The sequence below is a fragment of the Anastrepha obliqua genome, chromosome 1 (assembly GCF_027943255.1).
Source record: "Anastrepha obliqua isolate idAnaObli1 chromosome 1, idAnaObli1_1.0, whole genome shotgun sequence".
Taxonomy (NCBI): Eukaryota; Metazoa; Arthropoda; class Insecta; order Diptera; family Tephritidae; genus Anastrepha; species Anastrepha obliqua.
In genome coordinates, this window is record NC_072892.1 from 139,525,573 (window position 1) to 139,552,957 (window position 27,385).

Here is a 27,385-nt window from a genome sequence, read left to right on the forward strand (position 1 = left end):
GTTCCTTTCGTCGGACATGTTTTGCTATACCAAGCCTAAGACATCGGAACAAATTACCCTCTGGGGCGGACAAAATTTGACTGACCGTAATTGTCCATTCGAGGAAGTATGTGTTAATGGGCTTTTTTGCAATAATTTTATACAGAATATGAACCTGCTGGAAACGATGTCGAAAAAAACAGTTTCATATAGATTGATCCTCTCTAATGTACATATATTTAGTTTTCCTCAGTAGTTCATGAAAAGAAATACTATACAAATAGATTTTCCGCGCTATTTTGACAACACCACCGACCGCTTGGTAATACAGCGACTTGCCTACACGAACCCATGAGAAAGTCTGTGGTAAACTCATTTATACTAAGTATAAGAATACACATGCACACACACACACACACACACACATCCATATAATGAAGAGACTTAGGTGACGAAAATTTAGCGAAAAATGAAAAGCGAATAAAAAGCGCAAAATAAAAAGCAAAGAAATGAAAACTTTCTTAATGCCATTAAGAGAGCTGCGAGTCACTTAGGAGCTTGTGAAGAGCGCTGGGGGAGCGGTTGGAAATATATGCAAGAATAAATTAAAAAACCGCAGTAGAGTGAACGAAGATGTTGAGCAAATGGAAGGGAGAGGGGTGAATAAAAGAGTTGGCATTTCGTGCTTGCATCTCTGCCTACATAAATGTGCACACATACAAACTTATTCATATGTATGCGAGAGTGTTACGACGAGTGCCACGGCAAGGTTGTCGCCGCCAGTTATGCAGTCACAGTTCAGCGGCGATAAGATGAAAAACAAAATATATATTGTATATATATGTATATGTATATGTAAGCATATTCCCAACGTCTTGCGGCAAAGCTAAATTAGAATTAAGGCACTGCAAGCGCCAGCTGCACTTAATTGCAAAGAAAAATACATTAAAATGTACCTCCTTTATTTTGCCCATGCACGCCCAGCGTGAAAAAGTGCTTTTAGCAACAAGAGGCTACAGGCAAAATGCAGCGAATTTCTCAAATGAGAGTGAGCAAAAGAAAAACTAAAAGAAATTGTTTTTAAAATATAACTTTGAATTGCACTGGGAAGTGTGCTGCGGTGTGTCGCAGAAAATGGCATCAATTATGCTAAGAAATGTACGCAACGAAAGGGTGTATAAAAAAGGATAAAAAAGAATTGTAACGATTTGTTTCAAAGTTTACAACAATGTTATCTTTTGTATTTTTGCAACTTTTTCTTGACCTAGTTTCGATTTAAGTTTTTTTTTTAATGCAATACAATCTTTTTTAGATAAAATACAAGGTGTCTGCTGTTTTGATACTTACTTGCACATGATACAATGGTTAATTCCAGAGTAAAAACCCCTAACCAATGCCATCTTGAACTTGCATCTTCTAGATCTTCGGAATCGAAAGAAAGCGATGTAAGTGGCGTACAGGCTGAAGTTGAATAAAGTCTTGGAAAACGAAGAAAGCACTGGCCACAATCCACCAGTTGTCGGAGTGGTGCACACTGTTCTCAATGCTAGCAGCCAATCGCGTGCCTTACGTTAGGTTCGGCTGGAAGTAGGTATGAAATTTGTATCCCAGATAGGTATCAATGGTTAAGTTCAGAGATCCTACTAATGGGATTTCAGCAGACTTTCTGTACCGATAGATTCAATACCACCACTGATTTTGGGGTCTGGATCGTACTTAGACAAAGACACTAAGTACTCCTACGCTACAGGACAGATGGCTAAGGTATTTTCAATGGAAGTCTTTGCCATCTTGAATGTAGCATACTGCCTAATTGAAAAAGAGTTGCAGGGTAGTAGTATTGGAATTTGTAGTGACAGTCAAGCTGCACTGAGATCCCTTGCTAACTTACACTGTTCTTCGAAACTAGTCGGTGAATGTAAGACAAAACTGAACAGTCCTGCAAAACACAACAAAGTTTGTCTTATTTGGGTGCCTGGATACTGCGGTATTACAAGGAACGAGTTGACTGATAAGCTGGCCAATGAAGACTGTGGAAGCGTGCCACTAGGCCCTGAACTCTTTCTACGCGCCAATTCCGCATCGATTCAACTACGGAGTGACGACTTTAGGAGATATATCCATAGAATCGGTTGGCCTCCTACAGAGTAGCTAAGTACTTTGTGAAAGAACAAAATAGGAACTTAGCGACCTTTCTCCCAGAACTTAGTAGGAAGCAGCTGAGAGTACTGGCCGACATAATCACTATACGGGTTTGCCCATATTCGACGGACCCGACGGATTTCGATGACTCTTTGGGCCCATTCCAATCGACGAGGCTTGTCCGCAGGCAACAATATTTGCATCAATTGAATCTTATACGGGAATAAATGCAAATCAATGCGGATAATTCGTTGTAAAGTGGTCCGAGCAATGCCCAACTGCTGAGAACGGTGATTTTGGGATGTTCTTGATGTGATTTTTTGATTTTGATTTGGCTTCTTTGGATTAGAAAGAGCATCACCGGTCGAAAACCTTTCGTACAAACGTTAAATGGTGTTCTTAGAAGGCGCACTTTTCACATTATTTAATTTTTTATACGCACGTTGAGTTTTCACAATTGACTTCTTTTGTTGAATGTAAATTTCAACAATTTGGGAGCGCTCGCGTGGCGTGTACTGTTCCATGATTTGCTTGGACTGACGCTTCCAACGCGGTATGTCATTAAGCGATCTGATGTCTCCGTCAAAAGATACAGGGTTGCCAGATGGGTCCGTCGAATATTGGCAACCCTGTATTACTGAGTATAGATGAAGTTCATACTCTTTCCAAACACTCTTTGAATCCAAGGCATTTGCTGAAAAGTGACCGCAAATTATTTTTTGCGTTTCATCGTTTGCTCTTACCCACGACAAATCTAATCTAATGCAAAAGGTCTCTTACACTGAAAAATTTTAAGAAACTGGTTCTATCGAGGATTGGAAAAGGGCTGACCTACCAGAAACTGCACGTTCTGTTGAGAATATTGCCCCTGTAGCTGCTGCTGGACATTTAGTTGATATAATTTATTTTGAAAAAATCTAAATTTTTAGCTGTTTTATTTAAAATAAAAAATCTAAAATTGATTTGCATAAAACATCTAAAATTTATTTTAAGCAAAACAGCTACGAGCGTCGTTTGAAAGACTTTTTTACTTCAATTCGAAAAGTGCCAATTGTTATTCAATTACTGTTCCAATTGAGGTAACTCTAAAACCCGGTCTGCGGCAAAAAGAAAAATGGTTGTTTGCTCTGTGACTCACTAAGGCATCAAAAAGTTAGTGCTTCGCTCAAGTTGATATTTTATGAAATGAGATGAGTTGTTGTACGGCGTGTGCTGAAAATCCTTAAGGGGTCCCGGTGGTCTAGAGCTCGCGCTAGGGTATTTTTAGGAATTTTTGACAATAAAAAAATGAAAAACGATATTTATAATATATAATTGGCGCGAACACCCCTTTTGGGTGATAGGCCGAGCTCCTCCTCCTATTTGTGGTGCGCGTCTTGATGTTGTTCCACAAATGGAGGGACCTACAGTTTCAAGCCGACTCTGAACGGCAGATATTTTTATTAGGAGCTTTTCCATGGCAGGAATACACTCGGAGGTTTGCCATTGCCTGCCTGGCGATTGCTATTAGACAAAACCTTTTCTGAACTTTGGTGTTTCACCGAGATTCGAACCACGATTCGAAGTACGATATACACCAGTTATAGATTATCGAAGTTGTTCGTTTTGATCTTCGATTTTCCAGTTCTCTATGTGAAATTCTCAGCATTTTTTCGTTTGTGTCTGTCTACGGATATGATTTGTGCTGCATTCAGGAATGAAGTCTTCAGTGAATTCAATTTTAAGGTCCCTGTGCATATTATGGATGGTTATATACCAGCCTGCCTTTGTCATAGTCCTTAAGATTTTTTATGGTAGTCATTGCATTATTTTAAGGTTTGATTTGCTTATCTTTTCCCATAGTTCGATGCAGTTATGCGAGGTTTGTAGATTATCGATTTATTACTGGGTAAAAGTCGTGAGTCGTTTCGTAGTAGCCAATAGAGTTTTCTGAACTGATTTTCGATTTAATTTCTCTTTTCAAGTATATGCTCCTGCCAGTTTAGTTTTGCATCAATTTTTTTGTTCCTTGTTCACTCCACTCGAGAGCAAAGGGCCTCGACAAGACTCAATCTTGTGTTGGTTTCGTTAATCTATTTTGCTTTCTGACAGGGTAGGTGATTAGCCTGCCGCTACCAGTGGGAATGCCCACCTGGAACAAGACCTTCTAACTCTTTAGAGCGCCATCTGTGTTTCACATTTTTCTGTCTGAAGGATCGCGCACAGATGGTTGAGGACTTCGCTAAATTTGGTGTGTCTGTGCTATTGCCGCGATTGCCCGCTTCCTCTTGCTGGCGCCACTGATGCAATATGTAACTGTGTCTGTGTCTTTGTTTTTTGCTTGTTTTTAGCAGCCAAAATGCAAGTAATGCGCGGATGAGAAGGTCAAGGGTTTTTTATAAGTTTGGAAAAGTGTCGAACACACAACCTCTGGGATGGCAGGCTAGTGCACTTACGCTAGACTACCGAGGCCGCAATTAATTATTATGCCTACACTCAAAAGTGAGCTGTGAATGAAGGCTACGACGAAATGAAGAAACAGTTTACTAAGCAATTCAATAAGTTTTTCGCGCTTTTCTTACACATATCAATATTTTTAACAAATTCAAAAGAGGACACTTCAAAAGAATAAAATACTTAATTTCATTTATCTAAAGAAAATTAATTTACTAGTGTTAGGCAATATAAAAGATAAGCTTTACAATCTTGAGTCCTTCTACTTTCAACCCTATCAGTAGCACTTTGGTCATGCCCCTATCTCTTGGTGAGAAACCATGTGTTGAGCATATTATGTAGGTAAGTAGGTAGATTTGATGGGAAGAGTACCCCAGGTACAAGTAGCACTTTTTGAGCATATTATTTGCAAGTAGTATAGGGAGGACGGATGATGATATTTAAATTCAAAATCTTATTACAAAAAAAAAATTACTTCTGGTTTGCAAAAGCATTATATGGGTAACTGAATTTTTTCAGCCATGTCAAAACCACAATTTTAAGCATTATTTACTTTGAAAAATATTCATTACGTTATTATCTCAAATATATGTACCAGGCATAAAAAGACGAGGTTCGAATATGCCAGGAAATTGGCACTTATGACGCAATAGTAGAAATACTGCTTTCGTTTTGCCCAATACTGTACATTCATTAAAACAATATGTCACGCTATTGTACATATTTCTTTTTCCGACCATTTGACAGTGATTTCCCACACGCGTACTCACACATATGTGACAAAGAACTCAACACGTCCACCTAAGCGTATGAGCAACCTCGCAGCACGGCCTCAAGTGCAAGCATACATACAAATGCATGTGTCTGTCACTCATCGCCTATTCACTGGCATTGCTAGCGCGCAAATTGTGTTAGTGGAAAATAAATATGGTTATAAGGAATCATAACTTAAACTGTTTTCAACGGAAGTGACGCCATAATCTCTCACGTTTTGCTTGCCACGCATACGCACACACACAAGTATAAGTGCACACGAGTACAAGTCATCATTGTAGGGACATTAGCGAGCTGGGTAGCCTCAGCTAAATAGTTGATTGAATGGGTTGAGTAGCGTAGCTGGCGAATATTTCAAATTTTACTTGATACCGCAACTGCATACCAAATGAGAATTACGCTGTATACCTATACAAACACATGGACAAATATCCACACAAATGCACTCAAACACAAGCATAAACAGTGTCTCATATTTCCCAAAAGACATGGTGGCGAGCGCAAGTGCAAGAGGGAAAGTGCTGTGTTGCGGCCTTTGGCGTGCACCGCCATGTGGCAAGTAGCAGTTTGTGTTGATGTCGTCGATATGTGTGTGGTAAAACACGAGTCCTCTTTCGGCTGCTTCCAACACATTTCCTTGGTGCTTTGTGATTCAAATGGCATTTTTATTATTGCAGTAAGAATATGCAAAGCGCGAGCAACCCAAGTGGAGCTGCATAGCAAATGGTGGAGCTGCTAAAAGGATATGAGAGTAGTAAGTTTGCAGAAGAACACGTTTTGTTGTGAAAAATATTACGTGCCCCACTCAAAGGCAGAGCGCGCCAGTTGAACTTAGAGTATTTGTAGTATTTCCAATAGTATTTAGCTTAGTGTATACGATATTTGTGTGTGTGTTAGTCGAGAAAATAGTAGGCATTGTATGGATAATAGTAATTCTAGTAGTCGTAGAAGTAGTGGTAACAATTGCAGCGGGCTGTTCATATTTGTGTGTACCAGAGCAGGGAGGTAGCGAGCATTGTGCTGGGTGGTTTTACCATCGAACAGCTGTGTATTTTCCATTTCCTATTAGTATGAGGGGTTTACTAAGAGGTCGTAGTGGAATAGGTTAGTTCGTGACTACCATTTGGTAGTGACCAAATTCAAAGCCCCGGGCATGAAATGCCTAATGATAGCAACAGGTTTTCCTAATAGCGGCTGATATTCGGCACCAATGACAAACTTTCGGGAGTATTTCGGCCAAGAAAAAGTTTATCATGAATTGCCGTTCGAAGCCGGCATAAAATTGTAGATCTCTCTATTTGTGGGGAAAACAAAGGGTGTAAAATTTAATTACCCTATGGTCAGAAAGTATCGGGAATGTTTAAATAAAACAAAACAGAGTTAAATTTCAGGCAAATTTATTTTATCTCCTTCAAAATATGACCCGTCTGGGTCAACACACCTGTGCCAACGTTTAACCCCAGCGCTCTATGCACCCCTGGCCTTCAGCTCCTTCGTCGCACTCTCTTTCATCTCCCCTATCGACTGAAATCGAAGTGATAACTTCAACTTCAAAAAGAAGTCGCACGGGGCCATATCAGGTGAATACGGTGTTTGCACAATAGTATTTACTTGGTGTTTGGTCAAATAATCCAGCACAATTTGGGCTCGGTGCGATGGCGCGTTATCATCATGCAAAATCCAAGAATTGTTTGCCCACATTTCCGGCCGTTTGCGACGTATAGCATCTCTCAAACGCTTCAAAACGGATAAATAATATTCTGAATTGACTATCTTGTCCTATGAAAGGTACTCATGGTGCGCCACGCCTTGCCTATCGAAGAAAACAGTCAACATCACCTTCACTTTTGAGCGGCTTTGGCGCGATTTTTTCGTTTTCGGCTCGTCTTCGAAATGCCACTCAGACGATTGTTGCTTGGTTTCCATGTCAAATTCATAGCCCATCTCGTCCCTGTCTCGTCGCCAGAAATTATCCATTTCATGAAGGTTGGATCACTTTGGGCTTCAGAAATCATCTCCTCAATAACTGTCTTTCGGTGGTGTTTTTGCACCAAATTCAGGGCCTTCGGAACGAGCCTGGCTGTAACGTGTCTCATACCCAAACCATCAACCAAAATGTGTTGCGCCGTTCTATATGAAATGCCAAAGTTCACTAGAAATCTCTATGACGATTTTCAAGCACAATTTCTTTCACTTTCTTGACGTTTTCATCGGTGTTCGACGTCGATGGGCGTTCGGAACGAGGCAAATCTTCCACCACTGTGCGACCACTTTTAAAGTCTTTATACCACTCGTATGGATTTGTTCTAGCAATATAGCAGATTCGCCAAATGGTTTTTCGCAACATTTTCAGTGCATCGCATACGAAATTTCGTTCGCAACACAAAATTAAAAAAAAAAACTCTTCGGTCAACAAAATTATCCATAGCAAAATGCGACAAATTGAAAAAAGTTTACTGATGTAAACAAACGCCAAGCAGACACTTATGATCCGCTAAAAAGTGACGGATGTGTGCCTACCAATATAAGAAAAAACTATGGACCGGTTCCCACGTGCGCAGTTCGTTTAAATTAAACATTCCCGGTACTTTTTGATCATAGGGTATATATAATTATTTGTGTTTGTGGAGAAAAAGAAGGCCCTCATCTTTGCGTAAAATTCAAAACTTTCTTTAAGATGTTCCGGATTGTCTGATTTGGGTCAAATATGCTCCATTTTATTAAACTAAGTACTGCCATAAGTTCTGTTACAAGTTAAGTCGGTTATAAAAACGAAATTTTAATATTTTTTTTAATGAAGTTAGTTTTATTTAATAATGTAATTATTAGGCCATTCAGCTATTGCAGTACGCACCGTTTCTATGGATATTGAAGTCGCTGCTCCAACCAAAGATTGTATGAGACTCTCGAAATCTGCACACAAATTGTGTTCTGTAAGGATTCAGATCTGGACTTGCAGATGGCCAATCTTCAGCGGCCATGAACCCAGACATATTGTTTTTAAACCACTGCTGAGTGGTTTTTGCCTTATGTGCTGGAACACAATCTTGCTGGAAGATGCAACGCTGTCCTCAGCTACTTCACCATGCTTTCTAAGACACCCTTCTGGTACACTTTTGCCTTCGTCTTAACCTCTTATCCACAGAAATGAAGAGATGTAAGGCCTCTACAAGATAGTCCCCACCAAACCATTACGGATGCTGGATGGTAGGCACTCTAAACCCTTCGAACAGCATTGGTTTTGTATATAGAAGTTTTAACATAGATTTTGTCGTTTTGCTCTTTAATAACTTCTTCAACAGTGAAAATTTTCTCTTCTGTGAAAATGATATTTTCATGGCCCTTGACCGCGTGCCACCGAAGGAGCTGCTTATATCTATCGAGTCTAATTTTTTTCAAACGGAATGTCAAAAGACGACCAGTTGAGCGATGGAAGACTTTCATGTGGAGATAATCTCTAATTAGTCTTGATATGGTCGTGCTGGTCGTTGTATTCATTTCCCTTTACATGATCTTCTACTTTCTAAGGGAATTTCTGCGAATTCTTTCTCGAACGGCTTTTATGGCTGCACTGGTTCGAACCACACGAGGACAACCACTTCTTTTTCTGTCTGCCACTTTAGACGTTTGGCAAAAACGATTGATCGTGTGGTAGAGACACATTCTCGAAATATTGAGTTTCTCCAGCAATCCGTAAATCTCACTTGCTCTTTTACCACACTTTTATAATGCAGTCACTGCAATGCGATTTTTCTTAGCTTCCCACTCCATTGGTAACGAGCGAAATTTGCCAAGAAACTGAATATAAAATGCATACGAACAAAAACAAAAATAAGGGAACTTTTTCCTGCGAATTCGCTCTCGTCGTATGCATTGTAAACTTTGCAACAAAGTTTATGGGAAGATTAAGTCATTTATTGCCTCTTTAAAGGTAGCTTCACACACCCTCTTCACTTCTCTTGATGCCAACTTCTTATCACTCAGGAAGCTTTGTAATGAGAGAAAAAGGTGGTTGGTGTCAGGAGTTTTTGGCGAGTACCTACAGACGTGTGTGGCCTTGCGTTGTCCTGATGGAATACAACAGTTCTCCTGTTGGCCAATACTGCCCGTTTCTGGTCAATCGCTAGCTTCAAACGGTCCAGTTGTAGACAGTAGAGATCTGAATTTAGTATTTGACTATATGGAAGCAACTCATAATTCTTTTTAACTCCCAACAAATACTCTAAATAGAACCTTCCTGGTCGTTAGTCCTGGTTTGGTCACCGTTTGAGCTGCTTCATCACGCTTTGACCACGTTTGTTTTCGCACATTTCTCATCCCAAGTCACCATCCATTCAAGGAATGGGTCGATTTCATTCCGTCTGATTAAGGCTTCGCAGAAGTAAATTCGCTCCATCATGTTTTTTGGCGCTAATGGGTGTGACACTCAAACATGGAGCTTCTTTGTGAATCCAGAACATCGAGAAAACAATGGATTCTTTCTCACCAACTTATATTACGATGAGATTTAGCACTGCCACCTGAAAGATCTATGGAAGGGGGTACATTCGTGGATTGAGACTATTTCTCCAGTGAGTCCAACTTCCCCAATAAATTTTAGTATTTGTCCTATTTTATTGAGTTCTCTTTCCGGTTCTCTCGTAAAATATGTTTGCCCAGGTGCTTGTGCCGCTTAAGCGCCTTTACAGTCTTACAGATACCGCCTCATTTCTTAAATAAATAAATGAAATGCCAGGCACGATCCCAGCACATGTTTGACGACTTCATCTTCCATCCTACAGAGCGTGCACGTTCCATTGGAGTATATTCCCAGTTTAGTAAGATGCTAGACCAATTTACAATTATTGGGAATCCTATGATGATCTGCAAGCTGTTCTATTACAATTTTTGAATCCATTTAGGTTAAAGCTACCAATTATTAAATTTGATTACGATAGACCCGGTAGATTTTCCCAGCATGATCGTCTTTGTCTGAATAAGAGAGGAAAATATTCGGCGGGTGGGGTAACACTTCCCAGCCAAGCGTTCCAAGGTATTTTTTGACAGGTTGAGCAACATGCGGCCGAGCGTTGTCATGTTGAAAAATAACCTTGTCGTGCCTTTTTACCGTTTCCGGCCGTTTTTCTTTCAATGTCCGGCTTAAACGCATCAATTGCAGTCGGTAACGATCCCCCGTGATTGTTTCGCCCGGTTGGAGCAGCTCAAAATATACGACGCCGACCTGATCCCACCAAATGCAGAGCATGATTTTCTTGCCGTGAATATTCTGCTTGGCCGTCGACGTTGATGCGTGGCCGGGCAAACCCCATGATTTTTTGCGTTTTGGGTTATAGTAGTGGATCCATTTTTCGTCGCCAGTCACCACCCGATGCAAAAAACCCTTCCGATTTTGTCGCTCGATCAGCAATTCGCACGTAAAAAATCGCCGTTCGACGTCGCGCAGCTTCAACTCGTACGGGACCCAATGTCCTTGCTTTTGGATCATTCCCATCGCTTTTAGACGCTTGCAAACGGTTGATTTATCAACGCCCAATGATTCAGCAAGCTCTTCTTGGGTTTGGCACGAGTCCTCGTTTACCAATTCCCCCAATTCCGCGTCCTCGAACTTTTTGGGCTGGCCAAGACGCTCCTTGTCTTCGGTGTGAAAATCACCACTTTTGAATTGTCGAAACCAGTACTCACATGTTGAAATCAACGGAGTATGGTCTGGGTAGGCTTCCTGCAGCAATTCACGGGCTTGGGCTGTATTTTTTTTCAAATTGAAGCAGAAAAGCAAAGCTTCCCGCAAATTGCGTTTCGACGGCACGAAAGTTGACATACTCGGAGCACGAAAACACTGCGTTGTTTATACTTCAGCGAAATGATAGATACTGATAAACAAAGCCTAGGGATGAGGCTTTGTCATGAATATATATTCAGTATTGCCAACGCGATAAAGTGATAAATAGCGCCATCTGTGTGTCACCTTTAAAACTAATTCAACCTCCCAATACTTTTTCCTAGGCCACCATATAGCTCTGGGCCTATAAATAAGGAGGCTGCCAATTTCCTAAAATGCTGCCTATTTTGAAAATGCCGTCGCACTCACAGTGACCGTCGTCTACTGCGTTGAGTGGTGTGACCACTAAAACATGCCCTCCTCCTCTTTTACGGAGACTCCCTACTTCGTGAGGGCCGAGAACGGCGTCCATGAAATGAACCAGTTCTATTCAACCACATCTGGGTCCACCATGCTTGTAGCCAGCTTCATGCTATAGGCTCATCTTCTTATGTCTCTATCTGTGAGGCTTCGCTATGTTGTATTGTGTCGAGATTCATTTTTTTTTCGTAATACGTCTTCAATGTATCTTTGGACCACATTCCAGCTGTTCTCGCGGTGAAGGATTTTGCTTATTATATTGGTGGGCGTGTTGTGGCCAAATTGCTCCGTCATAGCAGCTCTTTCCACAAGCCATCTGTCGCAGCTAAAGAATATGTGTTCGGCGACACCACTCTGTGCTTTGCAGTATAAGCAATCGGGGTTGCTTACCTTGCCCATGCGGTATAGGTATTTACGGAAGCATCCGTGCCCCGAGAGAAACTGAGTCATGAAATAACCCACTTCCCCGAAGTTCCTTTGACCCTTTTGGTCTATTGTTGGAGTGCGTTTCGCCGTCCATTTGCCACTCGATTTAATGCCCCATTGGCTTTTTCACCTCTGCATGGTTTAACATCTCCATTCCGCGGAGCTAGTGGAAACCAATGGTAGCTGTGATTGTTCTTTGGATAATCCTTCACGTATAGGATTGGCTATCAATGTGAAGAGGTGTGATTTCTAGAAAGCACTCGGATGCCTTGGTATCCTTGTTAATGTTTTTATTACTGATTGCTTCGTCGGAAAAGTTCTCCCAGACGACTTAGTTGGGGGAAATCATAGGTCTGCCTATAGCCGTGTAGATCAATCCTAGTATTTTTAGTGTACATCCTCAACTTTTCGCTGCAATCGATTTGAACGTCATGAATATTCTAGTGACCTTTCTAGCCATCTCTTTAATGTGCGCCGAAGAAAAGTAAGTCAAAGATCTTTTATGTGCAAAACTACAATTAAATTTATGTATCTCGAATTTATTCCCTTTCTCGAATACGAAAAACGAATACATCAAAATATTTTAAACACGAAGCCGCAGTGAAGAGACAATTAAAACTTAATTGCAGCAATCAAATGAATTACCAGCAAACGTTAAGCGACTTCTTTGCGTGTTGCTGTTGGCCGCCTTGTTAGCAAGGCCTTTTGGGAGCTTAAGAAAAGTGCTTGTAATTTTTTCGCTTTGATATTTTTTATATTATTTGACTTTTTTTGTTGTTTTAGCAAATCGTACATAATGGAATTCGACAACATTTTGCATGTCGGAAACCCATTAGTTGACAGTCTTTTGTGGCTGCAAGAGTGCATTAAAGACTCGTAATAGAAAATAATACTTACTCAGTTGGATATCCTCCATCATTCAATGGGCTACGTAATGTTTTAAATGTAAATAAAACCTTGACTTAACTGTTGTTCTCGCTAAGGGACTTTAATTAAAGGAAATCAGCAGTGAAAAATCCAGCTGGAAAACAAGCAGAAAAACAAAACCAAAAAGAAGCAAAAAAAAATTTTACATACTCTTCACGAGTTGATTTTGAATTGAAGTGGATAAATGTACAAAAGCAACAATTTTGGAATTTAACAAAAACCACTTAAAAGCCATTTTCGACTGCAAGAATACGAAAAATGCGATTTAATAGCGCAAAAGTCCAAAGCATTCCATCGAGTCAATTTCAGCTGTATGTGTGTATTTGCACTGTAAGCCAGCAAGCGTTGTTGGCCATTTGTGTGACATGTCATGTAGCTGCTACCCGCATTGCTGCAAAATGGCAAACCACTCACGAACACGTGCACTTGCGGCGCCTTCAAGTAGTATGTACGAATGTGTGACTACCAGCAGCACCACAAGTCCGATTTGAAGTCTTGAGTGCTGTCAACTGCAAATCGTTGCAGCAGTCCGGCATGCAACACATTGCTAATGGACATGACATGCCCCAAGTGCGACATGGCGAAAATGGACAAGCATTTCTTCACGTCACTATGTACATATAACCACTGGGATGCCTAGTAGGAGCAGGAATAGAGTTACAATAAGAAAAGTGGCGGCTAACTATAAAACCAGTTAAAAATATGTGGTACAGCGCGGTCGAATAAATGATGCGTTAAATAAGTTTGCGCACTGCTTGAGAAAACTCTTTTCTTTACTGTAATTTTGAAAATTCGATTTTCTATATTTCAATAGAAGTTTCTGATTGCCTTTGAAGAGATAATTTGTCAGCTGTCCATAATTTGGGAAGACAGGCTCTTCAGTTGCCTGTTATTGGTGTGCATACTCTCGATGTACCAGATGTAGACGGGAATAATGCCCAAAGAACCAAATTTAATTTCCTTGACTTTGACTGAAATGAAAAATGACTGACAGAAATGTAAGCTATGGTTAGATATTTGCAAAATATGTCACTTTCGCTTGAACAAAGTTTAAGTATATTAAAATAATCATTATTTATTCTCAAAGCTTGCCGAACTATATTTAATTAGTCATCATTTTTTCCTCCTCTTCTGCACCCACCAGCTGGTACCACATCGAATAATTTCAGAGCTGGAGCGTTTGTATCCATTCGTATCCTAGCCAGCAGAGCCGCTGGATGTTTATTTTCTGCACTATGCCTATAACGCCGAAAAGCTCATACATCTTATTTCTCTCATTTAGAAGTTTAAAGATGTAAACACATCGCCAGCCAAGCCAATTTTATCACAATGAGTTGGTATGTTTGATTTGAAGTTTTGTCGTGCATCATTGAACCATTGATTTCATGTTAACCTTTTCTTCACTTTTTCAAATTAAAAACTATAAACGATGGCGAAACTTATTTAAAAACAAACGGTGGCACATTCCACAAAGGCGAGCTTAACAGCTCACTATTTTCAATCACCCTAAAAAAAAGAGTAGGTTTCCTTAGTTCTCTATAAGTTACTCGATTAAGAAGCAAAACGAGTAGGAAACTGTTTCCAAAGTAAGAAGTTACTAGGTAGGCTGAATTATCAGTCTGGTACTTCGCAAGTAACAATTAAGCGCCGTTTTGAAATGAGTTTGAGACCTCAAACAGGCAGATATCTACAGCCGGCCAGAGTTATTGATTCAATGGAGAAGATAGATGGGATTAAGGTTAGCGCACTGCCTCGTGCTGTCGAAAAAAGGAGTACCCAGTGACCTTAATCGTCTAGCTGCCAAGCCCGGACAGTTACAGTGAAAGTGTAGCCTCCTTCTCCGAAAGCTAGCCACAACTTCTGCAATGGGGATTAAATGGTAAACCTAGCTTTTCTGTGTGTGCGTGCCGATCGTACGATGACCGGTAAACCCAACTACGAGTTTGGAAATTGAATGTCATAGAGTCCCCAGGACTTTCTGAGTCCTCCGTCTATTGACTGGGGCCAGAGGGTTTTCGCTATAGCACATGAAGAAATGGAGTTCCATATTTTCTGCGCATTCCTAAGAAATAAGTTGCGCAATTCCCCCTGCAACAGTTAGAGGGATGCCGATGGCCAGCATCAGCAATCGTTTTGTTGCGTATACGCCAGAGCAGCCTGAGGGAACGAACTTGAAGTCGTGCAAGAGAGAGAAGGAGGATCAATTTAGATTTTTCTAAATAGATATAGTTCTTGCTAATTACGAAGAATAATTTTTTAATTTGGGTAAGTGGCTCATACTTTAAATAAGCCTGCTGATTTAAATTTATCTCTTAAAAACTGTGACTAGATCGAGATTTTTATGCCACGATTCGTGTCAGCACGCCAAGTTAACTCGACTCGACTTAACTTAAATACGAATCTATCATTTAAGCAGTATAACAAGAAAAGCAAATCATTAGAGTCATCTAAACTTGATCAGCACCTGTTACATGCACAGCCTGCTGATAGAACTATCTCTCGACCTCAACACTTGGCGGATAAACTGCCAAAAGCCATTTGCAGATATTGCACGCCTATATCCAGCTCGGCAGGCAATGGTAAGTCTCCGAGTGTATTTCTGCCGTGAAAAAACTTTTCATAACAACAGTTTGCCGTTCGGAGTCTGCTTAAAATTGTAGGTCCCTCCATTTGTGGAATAACATCAAAACGTACACCACAAATAGGAGGAGGAGCTTGGCCAAACACCTAAAAGTAGTGTAAGTGCCAATTATTTATTTATATTTTATACCCCCATTAAAAATATTTCGATTTCTGTTATAGGCGCGTCGAGTAAATTATGTCTCTTGCGATTGAAGGAAATTTGTGCAGATTGATTTAATAAATTATGCAAATTTTTCTTAAAATTTTCTATTTCGTTTACAAAAGTGAGTCATTTAAGTCTTCTTCAATTTTGGTTCAATCGAGAGTTAATAAAATGAATAGCTGATAGGAATGGCGCGTTTCGCTAATGGAAATACTCCAATGGAAGTGACGTTTTATACTCTGAATAGAAGAAACTTAGAAAGTTAGTCAAGCATTTAATCGAATCGCTCTCCTTCTTTTATGTTTAAGGTGCTGGCACATTGAATGCATCGCCAGATCGACTATTTTTTGAAGAAATATTCTTTAGTGAATGAACACCAATTTTGCTTCAGATCCCACAGAAGTTGTATCACTGCGCGCTAAAAAGTTACTGACGGTATTAAGCTTAAGATGGATGAAGATCTTGTGATAATTCTAGCCCTTCTTGACCACTCTAAAGCATTTGACACTGACACACACAATGACTTATTTTGTTAATAGTGGAAAACTTTTTAAAATTTCTCGGCTTTCGCATTAAATCAGATCAAGTCGTATCTTTGTGAGCCTTCTCAGGTTGTTTACGTTAATAATTTTTTGCTTAATTTCATGTTCATAGTTAAAAGATCTGTTGCTTGTACTTGGCGATGGATTCTATTGATTCTCACGCCTCAGCGAAAAAAATTGTCAAACATCAACGGCAATTTGTAGTCAATCAAAACTTTCGCTCTGTTAAAAACCCTAAAATTGAATGGGCTATAAATCTGCATACCCAGAATAATTCCTAAAAATTCTGAGTAAAAAGTTGAAAATTTTGATGAAATTTTGAAAATTTTTTATCAAAAGTGAAAAAAATGGTGTATATAACATTTTGCAATGGGTTGTATAGAAATCATGAGAACACGAATTAATAGTGACTAGGGCAAGGCGGCGCCAAATTAATCACCCAATCAGAAGATTTATAACTTTTGGAAATGGTCTGTCATATTGGACGCTTGTGAACTAGACAGCTGCAGCATACAAACAGACAAGCAATGGAGCGCGTGAAGATTAAAACAAAGATTTCCATTACTCAAAAAATTATTTTTTTATTTAGTAGAAAAGTTATTCGAAAACGAAATTGGATGATTAATTTTGGTTCACTCAAAATATTTGTGTTTTTTTTATTTAGTAAAAAAGTTAAAAAAAACGATATGGGATGACTAATTTTGTGCCACCTTATATGTATGTTATTCGGATTCGTTGGAAACGAGGGAACGTCTGACCTAAACGTTCGACGCTGTCTAGTTTTTTTGATATTTTTGGAAACTAAAATCTTATTTAAAGGAAATTTATTACGTTTTATTTCTACGACTGACTGAGTTGGTTTTTATATAAGTTTTAATGATGCAGCTTAACTTATTTTGTATAGGTAAATTAAAATAACTTTCTTGAATTTAAAAAGCCTTTATTGCTGAAAAAATTTTATAACAATAAATTAAAAATTTTTCGGTATCCCGAAATTAACTTAAAATAGCCCCGAAAACAAGTTTCTTGAAATTAAAAAGCCTTTATTGCAAAAAAAATTTTATAACAATACATTTTAAATTTTTCGGGATCCCGAAATTACCATAAAGCAGTCCCGGCATTTTCGGCATCTGCCAAGCATTTTCCCACCCTGCATGAACATGTGCACGAAAAATGTGCATTGGATTACACTAGCAATGATTTCGTCTTTCACCTTCGGTTGTCTCAGGTCTGGTTGCATAATACAATTTGCCGCAGCTGTAATGCGCCAGAGGACTCATGTTGCCGTTTGCATTTCATTTCAGCTTTTCCATGTGTCACACGCTCAAATTTCTTTCTATTTGCTGACCAATCTTGCACATGTTTTGCAGCAACAATTTTCAGCTGCATACCTTCGTTGCTCTGCCACATTTTTACCGTCCATTTACAGCAATTAATTTGACGAAAACTCTGTGGATTTGTAGTTGACGAGCCGGTTAAATTGAACAAGTAATCCAATTGGAATGGCAAAATTGTGCACGTTTTGAAAGTACTCGTAAAACATAGAATTTCGTTTGGTCCCAAGGGGGGCAGTGGTTAATGCTATGCACTAATTAGTTCGGTTACTGTTATTCTCTAATGTATGCTTATGTATGTGTGTGTGGGTTTGTAAGTGTGTGCTTGCTTATTGCAAAAGTAGTTAAAAGCAGCGTTAAAATTTTGTAACACTTTTATTGATCTTTAAAATGGAAGAGATTTTAAAATCTGTCTTTACTTAAAGCTGTACCCATACACACATACACACATATTAAATCCCCTATTCATAATCCTTTTTATACTCAAGGCATGTGGACAGTCAACAGGTCGCCATTGTGTTTTTTTTTTCTTTTTATATGAGACTGGTTTCCGATGTATCTACTTTTGTAGGATTTATACGATTTTGAGACTCAAAAATTTTGATGACGAATATTTTTGAGAAAAATTAGCACAAAAACTTGTAAAGACTTTTTTTTGGCAGTTTTTAGTTTTCTCAACCCCCTTAGCCTGGCTTCAACTTATGCTGGAAATAAAGCTTGAAGCTTACACTGTAATTGAAATATCTGTAAGTTTCACAAAACAAAAGAAAAAATATTATAAACGGTGGTTAAGTTTCAAGGGCCGGTGATGATTTTGAATAAAGTACAATTTTTTTAGGAAATTATTGTCATTTCTCTTTATTATGATAATATTGGTATAGCTCAATTAAGTGTGGAATAAAATATCGGTCAAATGGCCGCCGCAGCCTCGGCGGCACACCTTCATCTGATGGTCTAAATATTCGATGACGCTGAGGCATAATTGAGGTTCTATGCCGTTAATCTGCCGAATTGTCTCATCTTTTAGCTCTTGAATTGTTGCTGGCTTATCGATGTACACCTTTTCTTTCAAATAACCCCAAAGAAAGAAGTCCAACGGTGTCGTTGACGTTTAGGTGTGGTTCACATTCAACATCGGTCCTTGAAATTTAACCACCCTTTAGAACACAACAGCCTTGATTAAAATGGGGATAACCTTTTAAGCTCCAATGGCTGCGATTGAATCCCAAATTACTATGAGCTAAGCTCATAAACAAAGTCAGCCTTGAAATCCAACGGAGAATCTCTCCTGCCAACAAGTGCTACTTTGGACTAAAGAAGTAATTGATTGGTAAATTTCGATGATCAATATTAATACTTTCTAAGGCTCTCAAGATGCCCATCCTAACGAATGGCAATGGACGATGACTACATCCGATGAGATGTCGCTGGAAGTGTTTGAGTGAAAGCGAGGCGAATAACGCAGACCATGAAACGATGGACTGTACGAGCTTTACGACGACGCAGACATAGTGCAGCAAAAAATATCCAGTAGCTTCGTTGGCTGGGTCATGTCGTCCGAATGGATACAAACGCTCCGGCTCTGAATTATCCGCTGCGGTACCAGCTGGTGGTAGCAGAGGAAGAGGAAGACCTCATCTGCGTTGGGAATATCAAGCTGATAAGGATTTGACTTCACTTGGTGTGTCGAACTAGCACCGGTTAGCAAAAGAAAGAATTGATTGGCGTGCTTTGTTAAACTCGGCCACAATCGCGCGATAACCGCTTGGTAATCAAGCAACAGAAGAAGAATCTCAGAATCATGATTACCTGGAGGGTTTTGGAGTCGCTGATTGTAAATCCGATGGCAGTTTTTCAAAATTCAAAATGGCGATAATCAGCGACTGAAACATTTTCGAAAAGCTTAGTTTGATGGCCTCAGTACAACTTTTTGGGTTTACGTTCACGCAATGGAATTTTTTAAATAGATGAAAAACTTAGTATTAGTAGCCGAATGGAGTGGTGCGTGACTACCATTCGGAAGTGCACGGATTCGAGACCCCGGGCACGAAATACCAAAATTGATAGAAAAAGATTTTGCTTAAAGCGGTCGCTACACAAAAGGCTGTGAAAAACTTCCGGGACTATCTCTTCCATGAAAAATTTCCTAATAAAAATCCACTTGCCGTTTGGAGTTGGCATATACCTCCCTCCATTTATAGGATAACATCAAGTGACATGACTAGGTGAACTGCTACAACAACAACATCATTGATCACGCCGATTATTTTGTATATCACCAACACAGTTTCAGTTTTTTCGTAAACAAACTGCTGTCATATCCCTTGCTACGTCAGCAAAGCTGCTGATTCCTTCAAAATAGCTAAGAGTCGGTTAACGGTGTGATGTTGGTCACACCTGTGCATTCTGTACTTACAGTAGCCCACAGAAGTCTACATACACCCCTCCCTTTCATTTTTTACAAAGTACAAACTCTTTGCTTAAAAACGTGTTAATGCAAATTCATTTCAAATCTTTTTCTATTCGACTTAACTAAAACAAATCCATTCTTTAACATAAAACAACACAGTTATGCTAAAAAACGCAAAAACAGCGTTGACAAAAGTGTACATACAGAACCGATTTCCTAGCTTGTAATCTGATATCCTATGTTGTGATAACGGTAAAATACCGTTTGCCTATTTCTTTCCTTTTCTTACGTTTATTGCTTTGCTAATATTGATTTTAGTTGCAATTTGAGTACTTAAGCATCTACAATGGCTCCTCGAAAAGAAATATCGGTTGACGTTAGAAATTTAGTTATTCAGCACAGGAATGAAAAAAAATCATATGGCGAAATTTCAAAAATCTAAAACTTAAGTCATGCAACAGTCCAGACCATTGTAAAAAACTTTAAAAATAGTGGTTCCACCGAAAATAAGCCGCGCAGTGGCCGCCCGAGCAAACTATCTCGCAGAGACGTCAGCTTGATTTTAAAAGAAGTGGACAAAAATCCAAAAGTTTCTGCTCCGAAATTGGGCGAGGATATAGCAAGCTCATCCAACAAGTGTGCTCATCCAAGAACAAATCAAAGAGCTCTGAACAAAAACGGCTTTCATAGTAGAACATCACGAAAAAACGCCTCTTATTTCAGAAAAAACCGTAAACTTCGTCTAGAGTTCGCCAAAGCACACAGGGAAAAGGGGATGCATTTTTGGCAAAAAGTTTTGTTTACAGATGAGTCGAAGTTTAAGATATTTGGTAGCGATGGAAGAGCAAAAGTGTGGAGGAAAAAAAATACTGCACTGAGTCCGAAGAATTTGGTATCCACAGTGAAGCATGGTGGCGGCAATGTAATTATTTGGGGAGCTGTTGCGGCATCTTGAGTTAGAATATTAGTATTTATTCAAGGTAATATGGATCGTTATAAATACAAATCACTATTGGAAGTCAATCTGAAATCTTCGGTGGATGATTTGGAGCTTGGTCCAGGTTGGGTCTTTCATCAGGATAACGATCCAAAGCACACATTGTGAAGAATTGGCTGCTTTACCATGCTCCAAGGCAATTAAATACACCACCGCAAAGCCCAGATTTGAATATTATTGAACATGTCTGGGAAATTTTAGATCGAAAAACTAGAAAAAATCCGATTCCAAGCGCTTCAGTACTCAAAAAACGACTAATAGAAGCTTTGAACAATATAACTTCTGCAGAGTTCACAAATTTAGTCATCTCGATGCCACGACGGCTTCAAGCTGTAATTGATGCTCATGGTGGACCAACTAAATCCTAAGGAGCAATATTACTTAGAGTTAAGTGAAGTTTTTCACACTGGAGTAAGACATTTGTGTACTGTATGTAGACTTTTGTCAACGTTGATTTTAGGGTTTTTTGCCATAGCTTCGCTATTTTATGTTAATGTATGGATTTTTTTATGTTTATAATGATTAGAAAAAGCCATACACTAACCATGCTTTAAATTTATGTTCTTCTTGTGAATGAAGTCGGAAGTGCTATGTTTTGCAAGTCTTATAAAATTGTTTCTTCTTTTTCTTGGGAAAATAAAATTTTCCTCCTAAATTCTTAAAGAAAACCTCAACGAAAACTCAAACTTCCTTACAACCGCCTAAGTATGAGCACCACTTATCCATTTCACCAAACTCTAAACTTAAAAGCACTTACGCTTCTTAAGAAATTATGTACTTTTCGAATGTACGCACGAGTGCAACACCGCAAAATGCCGCATTCCTTTTTTATGGGTACTCAAGAAAATATTTTTTCCCACAATTCTTTTCAACTAAATCCAATCCAAAATCAACAATTTGTGTGCAATAGCCGAAGAAGAAGAAGAAGAAGAAGGAGAAGAAGAGGTAGAAGAGCAAGAAGGAGAAGACGGAGAAGAGGAAGAAGAAGCAGAAGCAGCAAATGTAGAGTAGTGAATAGGAAAATAAAATCTAAATATCAACAGACAACAGACAAATACGCTTAAGCACTTAAGTAAGCACACATGGCAGCATGTAATGGGCAGCAAGCAACATTCTAAGTACGTGGGTGTGGCTACAGAGAGTGAGGGGCGTGGCTGCCCACTACATATGCACACACTGAATGCGGTACCGAGCAGTTGATGGTTTGAAAGTAAAATATCAAGTGTGTGCGTGTGTGTGTGTGAAGTGGTCATGTCGTTCATTTGTATGGGTGCGCACAGCGCCTTTGTGTGTGCACGCCACTGTCAGTGCAACAAATTGAGACACAGCATGAATGCAAGGAAAAGTTTCGAGTGGTTTTCCTGTGTTGTGAGCGCGCACTTGTTACTTAGTTCAAACATTTTTTATTTTATTTTATTTTTTCCTTTCTGTTTTTTGTTAATTTTCAATTGTGCAACCTTTTTTCGCTATGTGTGTTTCTGAGTGCACTGAAATTGCATGTTAACTTATCTTCATTTCTTCTTGCTTTTATTTCATTTGCAGATTGAACCAGATTGAATGGCAAGGGGAAGAGGAAGCTGAACTACGAGTAAGAGGAAAAACTGGAAGTAGCAGCGGCAATTGCAGTTTTTTTTGCAACAAAAAACATAAAGACAAGGCTTAGTGGACAAGCAAAGTTCGCAGCAGGCATTTGTGGCAGTGAGACAGCGTGCGAAGGATGGCAAGGGCGCGCAGCAGTGAATAAGAAGAGTAGTGAAAAACAGCAAAATATTCCAACACAACTGGGACAAAGGCAGATTAAGTTTATATACGAGCATAAATTTCGCGTGGATTGCAAGTAAGCTCTAAGCGCAGATTGTGGCAACTCTGGCCGTTTTTTGATGCGACGAAACGCGAAGTGAAACAAGGCAGTTGCAGTGTTTTTGTGGCAACAGTAAATCAGAATAAAATCTTCCGCAACACATGTTTCAGCCAATGTGTTGCATTCATTCCGAGCACAGTGAAATACGTGAGGCATACGAACAGCCGGTTGCAGAGTGTTGAGCAAAAAAAAAATAAAACAAAAGCGGCATTACATACGCGCATCCTTATCTTTTTCAACTCGTCTGACACACAGCACATTTGACAGTTGCAACACAACCAAAACGGCAGTGACGTACGTGACCTAAGCAGAGCAAACACTGCCGCAAATCTTGCACGTTGCACGTTGCGCTTTAGGATAAGGGATAAGGACAAGGGTGGAGGAGTAAAGAAAAAATCACATTACCAACAGGCGGTGTACAATTGCAAGTGCAAGGGACAAAAGCGTGCGAGCCAACATTCAAAAGCCAAAAGTCTAAAGTCGAAAAGCTAAAAAGCCACAACGAAAGCGCAATCACCGAGCCACTAAGCCAACAAGCGATTTCCAATTGCAAGTGACGCAGGGGTGTGTGGCGTGGCGCACCATATTCGCTGAAGGGCAACCCGTTTGAGCAAACACACCAGCGAGCAGCGCTAGTCACAGGCTGAGTTGCTGCGCTTTGTGACGCACTAAACGAGCAGTTGAGGTGCGGAGAGTCGGGCGTGTGGTTGTTGGACGCACGGCGCGCAAAGGTCTTATATGCGGCAGCCTGTGGCAGTCTAGTAAGAGTATTTGACCTAATAGGGCCACCAGCTGAGCTAAGTGGTGTAGTGACGTCATTTAATTTGCCAGCGAAAGTTACGCAGCTTCGCAGGGCTAAGCGTCGGCCTAGTTTTACAGCAGCAAAACCAATCGCCGTCGCAGTCGGTTTTCGCATCGTTGTGAGCCGTATCGCATCGCATCGCGTCGCGTCGTGTCGTGTCGAACTGAGTCGAATTGCGGCGACGAGTATTTTCTAGTGTATGTGTGTGTGCGTGCGGTAGCAAACAATTACTCTCCACTTCCATGCCAAACCGGCTGTTAGTGTGTTTGCGCGTGTTTTTCAATAAAAGCACATAGCCAGGTCAGGCAGTGAGTCGAGCAGCCAATTGAACCAGGCAACCAGTCAATCAGCTGAGTGTTCTGAGTGTTCTCGAGTTAGCTCAACCAGTTAGTTAGTGAGCCAGTGTTCGTTCGGGTACGCGTACGTTGTTCAAACGTTGTCGCTTTGCATTTTGCGCTTCGCTAACTTTCCCCCCATACATTTGATTAGCATGGCTCGAGCGTCATTCTTACCCTCAGCGCCGTCGTTGTTGTTGCCGCCGCCGCAATATGGCGTCGCGTCGTCCATGCTGAGCGGTGATATCGGTCGTGGCCTATTCGCCATTGTTGTTCTATTGTTGCGTATGTCCTCCGTATATGGCGTCATCGATCGGCTAGTGGTGCAAACGGCAAGCGGTCCGGTGCGCGGACGCTCCGTCACCGTGCAGGGTCGGGAGGTGCACGTGTACACGGGCATACCCTATGCCAAGCCACCGTTGGATGATTTACGATTTCGCAAACCGGTGCCAGCGGAACCCTGGCACGGTGTGTTGGATGCAACGCGGCTGCCGGCAACTTGTGTGCAAGAAAGGTGAGTACAAAGCCAATTTAAAGCGAGAAAGAAAAACAATTAAAATAAAAGTCCACAATCATGACAGTTTGCAAATGAACAAAGGGGAGGGCAATGAGGCATAAAGGGTTGTTGGTCTTAGGAAGGGCATGCCAACAAGGCTTCAAAATACAAATGCTGTTATGTCTGTTGCGTTATTAATTGGCCGTATCGGGTGAAGTGCATGCGTGAATGTACTTGCATATGTGCATATACAGTCACTCGCACCTAATTTGATACAGATGTAATCTTTTGCAAGGTTTTTTATATTTCATAAGATAGAAATTTTTTTTATTTATTTTATCCCGTTTCTCAATATAAAATACAAAAAAGTGACCACTCATTTCATCGTAATGCAAAAAAAAAAAACTAAACAAAAAATGCAAAAAACATCTAGAGATTTCACATCGCAGCTTAAATGTTGGAACTTAAAAAAAAACAACTATTTATTTTTAATTTTTAAAATTTTAAAGTATTTAGTGCTTTGTTGAGTATCCTTTATTACTAATTACAGCTTGAAATCTACGTGGTATGGAGTCAACCTATTTTTTTGTGTATTCTGGACTAATTTGGTTCCATTCTTCAAGTATCGCCTTTTTAAGATCAGATCACGTGGGTATCGCGGGTAACGATTCCTCTGACTCTTTAGCTAGGATGAGCTCTGAGGCCAACTTCTTTGGCCCGGAGTCCGTTCTGCCACTCTCTTCTGCAGCCATCAAAGCCACGGTTAGCAAACGGGTTACTTCTACCCACAAGCGAGCTTGGCAGGCTGAGAGAGGTTACAGGTGGGCAAAACTGATGTTACCTGTCATGTCCGACCGACTATCGCCAATCCTCCTATCATTAAGCAGAATGGACTGTAGGCAGCTGGTTGGGCCACTTTCTATAAGCATCCCAGATAGTCTACTTTGCTCAGCATGTAAAGAAAAGAATGATACTACCTTCGCTCGAATAAGGCTTGAGGTAAAGAAGAAAAAGAAAGAAAATTAGAAAAAAAAAATTAAAAAAGGAACTCGAGCTTGTCTGAGGGCTGGCTTGATAATGCTAGTTTGTTCTGACAAGAAAAAAAGGTAAGGTTTGTGACGAGTCTAGATGCTTTCCATTTCAATTCAACCGGGCTATTCGGGTCATGTTCTTCGATTTCGATGAAACTTAAATATGTTGCTCTTTGGTCAAAATAATGAAACACGTATTTTTTTGTTCGCCCGAAAAAAAATTTTTTCAACAGTTATCGGCAATTTTGTTTTTCGGCTCAAACTCGATTTTTTTTAATTATATAAGAAAAAATTTTTTTTTAACGCCCATAACTTAGTCAAATATGAACCGATTTTAATAATTCTGGGTTCAAAATGATCGTAATTACTTACACGAGCGACTTCATGTAGAAACAATTGCAAAAAGGTAGTTGACATTTTTTTATTTAGCTAAAAAGAAAAAAAATTGAAATTTTTTCGAAATTCAATATTTCAAAAAGTGTATTTTTTTTTTTTATAACTTTTTCCAAATCAAGAGGACACCTCAAACTTCAATTTAGCTGAATGCCCAGTAGCTAAAATGAGTTGTTATTGAGTAATGAATTTTTGAGTAAAAAACCTGTTTCGAACTTTTTGTTTTTTGCAAAATAAAAAATTTTCAACTACTTTTTTGCAATTGTTTCTACATGAAATCGCTTGTGTAAGTAATTACGATTATTTTGAACCCAGAATCATTCAAATCGGCTTATTTTTGACTAAGGTATGAGTAATTAAAAAAAATGTTCTTATATAGATTTTTTCCATTTCAGTTCAAAAGGGCTATTTGGGACATGTTCTTCGATTTCGATAGAACTCAAATATGTTGCTCTCTGGCCAAAATGATGAGATACGTATTTTTTTGTTCGCCCGAAAAAAAATTGTTTCAAGCTGTATCGGCAATTTTGTTTTTCGGCTAAAAATCGATTTTTTTTAAATAATATAAGAATTTTTTTTTAAATGCTCATAACGTAGTCAAAAATGAACTGATTTTAATAATTGTGGATTCAAAAAGATCGTCATTACTTACACGAGCGATTTCATGTAGAAACAGTTGCAAAAAAGTAGTCGAAAATTTTTTATTTTGCAAAAAACAAAAAGTGCGAAACAAGTTTTTTACTCAAAAATTCATTACTCAATAACTACTCATTGCAAACTACTGGGCATTCACCTTAATTGAAGTTTGAGGTGTCCTCTTGATTTGGAAAAAGTTATAAAAAAAAAAATATCAGTCTAACGGTTAGAAGCGATAGAAGTGAAACCTTCCGTAAAACAAACTGAGAGAGAATGAGGCGAAAGCAGGATTAGGAGCGGGATAATTATAGGTTCATTATAATATTGCTATAAAGTTCATATTTTATTTTCTTCATTTTATTATTATTCATCCTCAATGTTTTCAATTTCAACAAATGATACGAATGGCTTATGATAGCTAAAATATGATACAAATGCTTTAGTTTCGATATTGTCAACATATCTTCGAAATACCGCGTCAATTGTTGTTTTTTTCTGTCGATATTCACGACACTTTTCTGCATTATTTTTCAGCATAATTGCGGTAAATATTTAAAAATTAAAATATTTACGAATATAAAAATACGGACGCAATACAGCACACGCGGTTGCTATTATGAGCGTCGTAGCGCGTATAATACACAGACGTACTAACATAACACAAACATTCGTAGGACGCTTGGTTTGAATTTTTTATACATATGTATGTATGCTATACTACTATGGCCTAGCCTATGTACGTACATACATATTTGTGTTCTGAACTTCCAGCAAAACAATGCTTATTAATATACACATATGCATCTACATACAACCGCACACACAGGCCACTCACTTTATTCCTGTAAATGTGTATGTCGTCCAAAGCTAAAATTCTATGCCTAGCGACTACAAGAACAAAATGCATTAATAGGCGCAGGCGTAGCGGCCATCATACTTAGAG

The 27,385-nt window shown here is 39.4% G+C and overlaps 1 protein-coding gene across 1 annotated transcript in view; it reads left to right on the forward strand.

Moving 5' to 3' along the window:
• The window catches only part of LOC129236327 (acetylcholinesterase), a 255,679-nt gene that overhangs the window by 14,237 nt on the left and 214,057 nt on the right, over window positions 1-27,385 (forward strand). Inside the window, exon 2 of the mRNA XM_054870657.1 lies at window positions 22,431-24,400. Coding sequence (XP_054726632.1) covers window positions 24,042-24,400 — 359 coding nt within the window. The 5' untranslated portion in view covers window positions 22,431-24,041. The remainder of the gene's footprint in view (window positions 1-22,430; window positions 24,401-27,385) is intronic.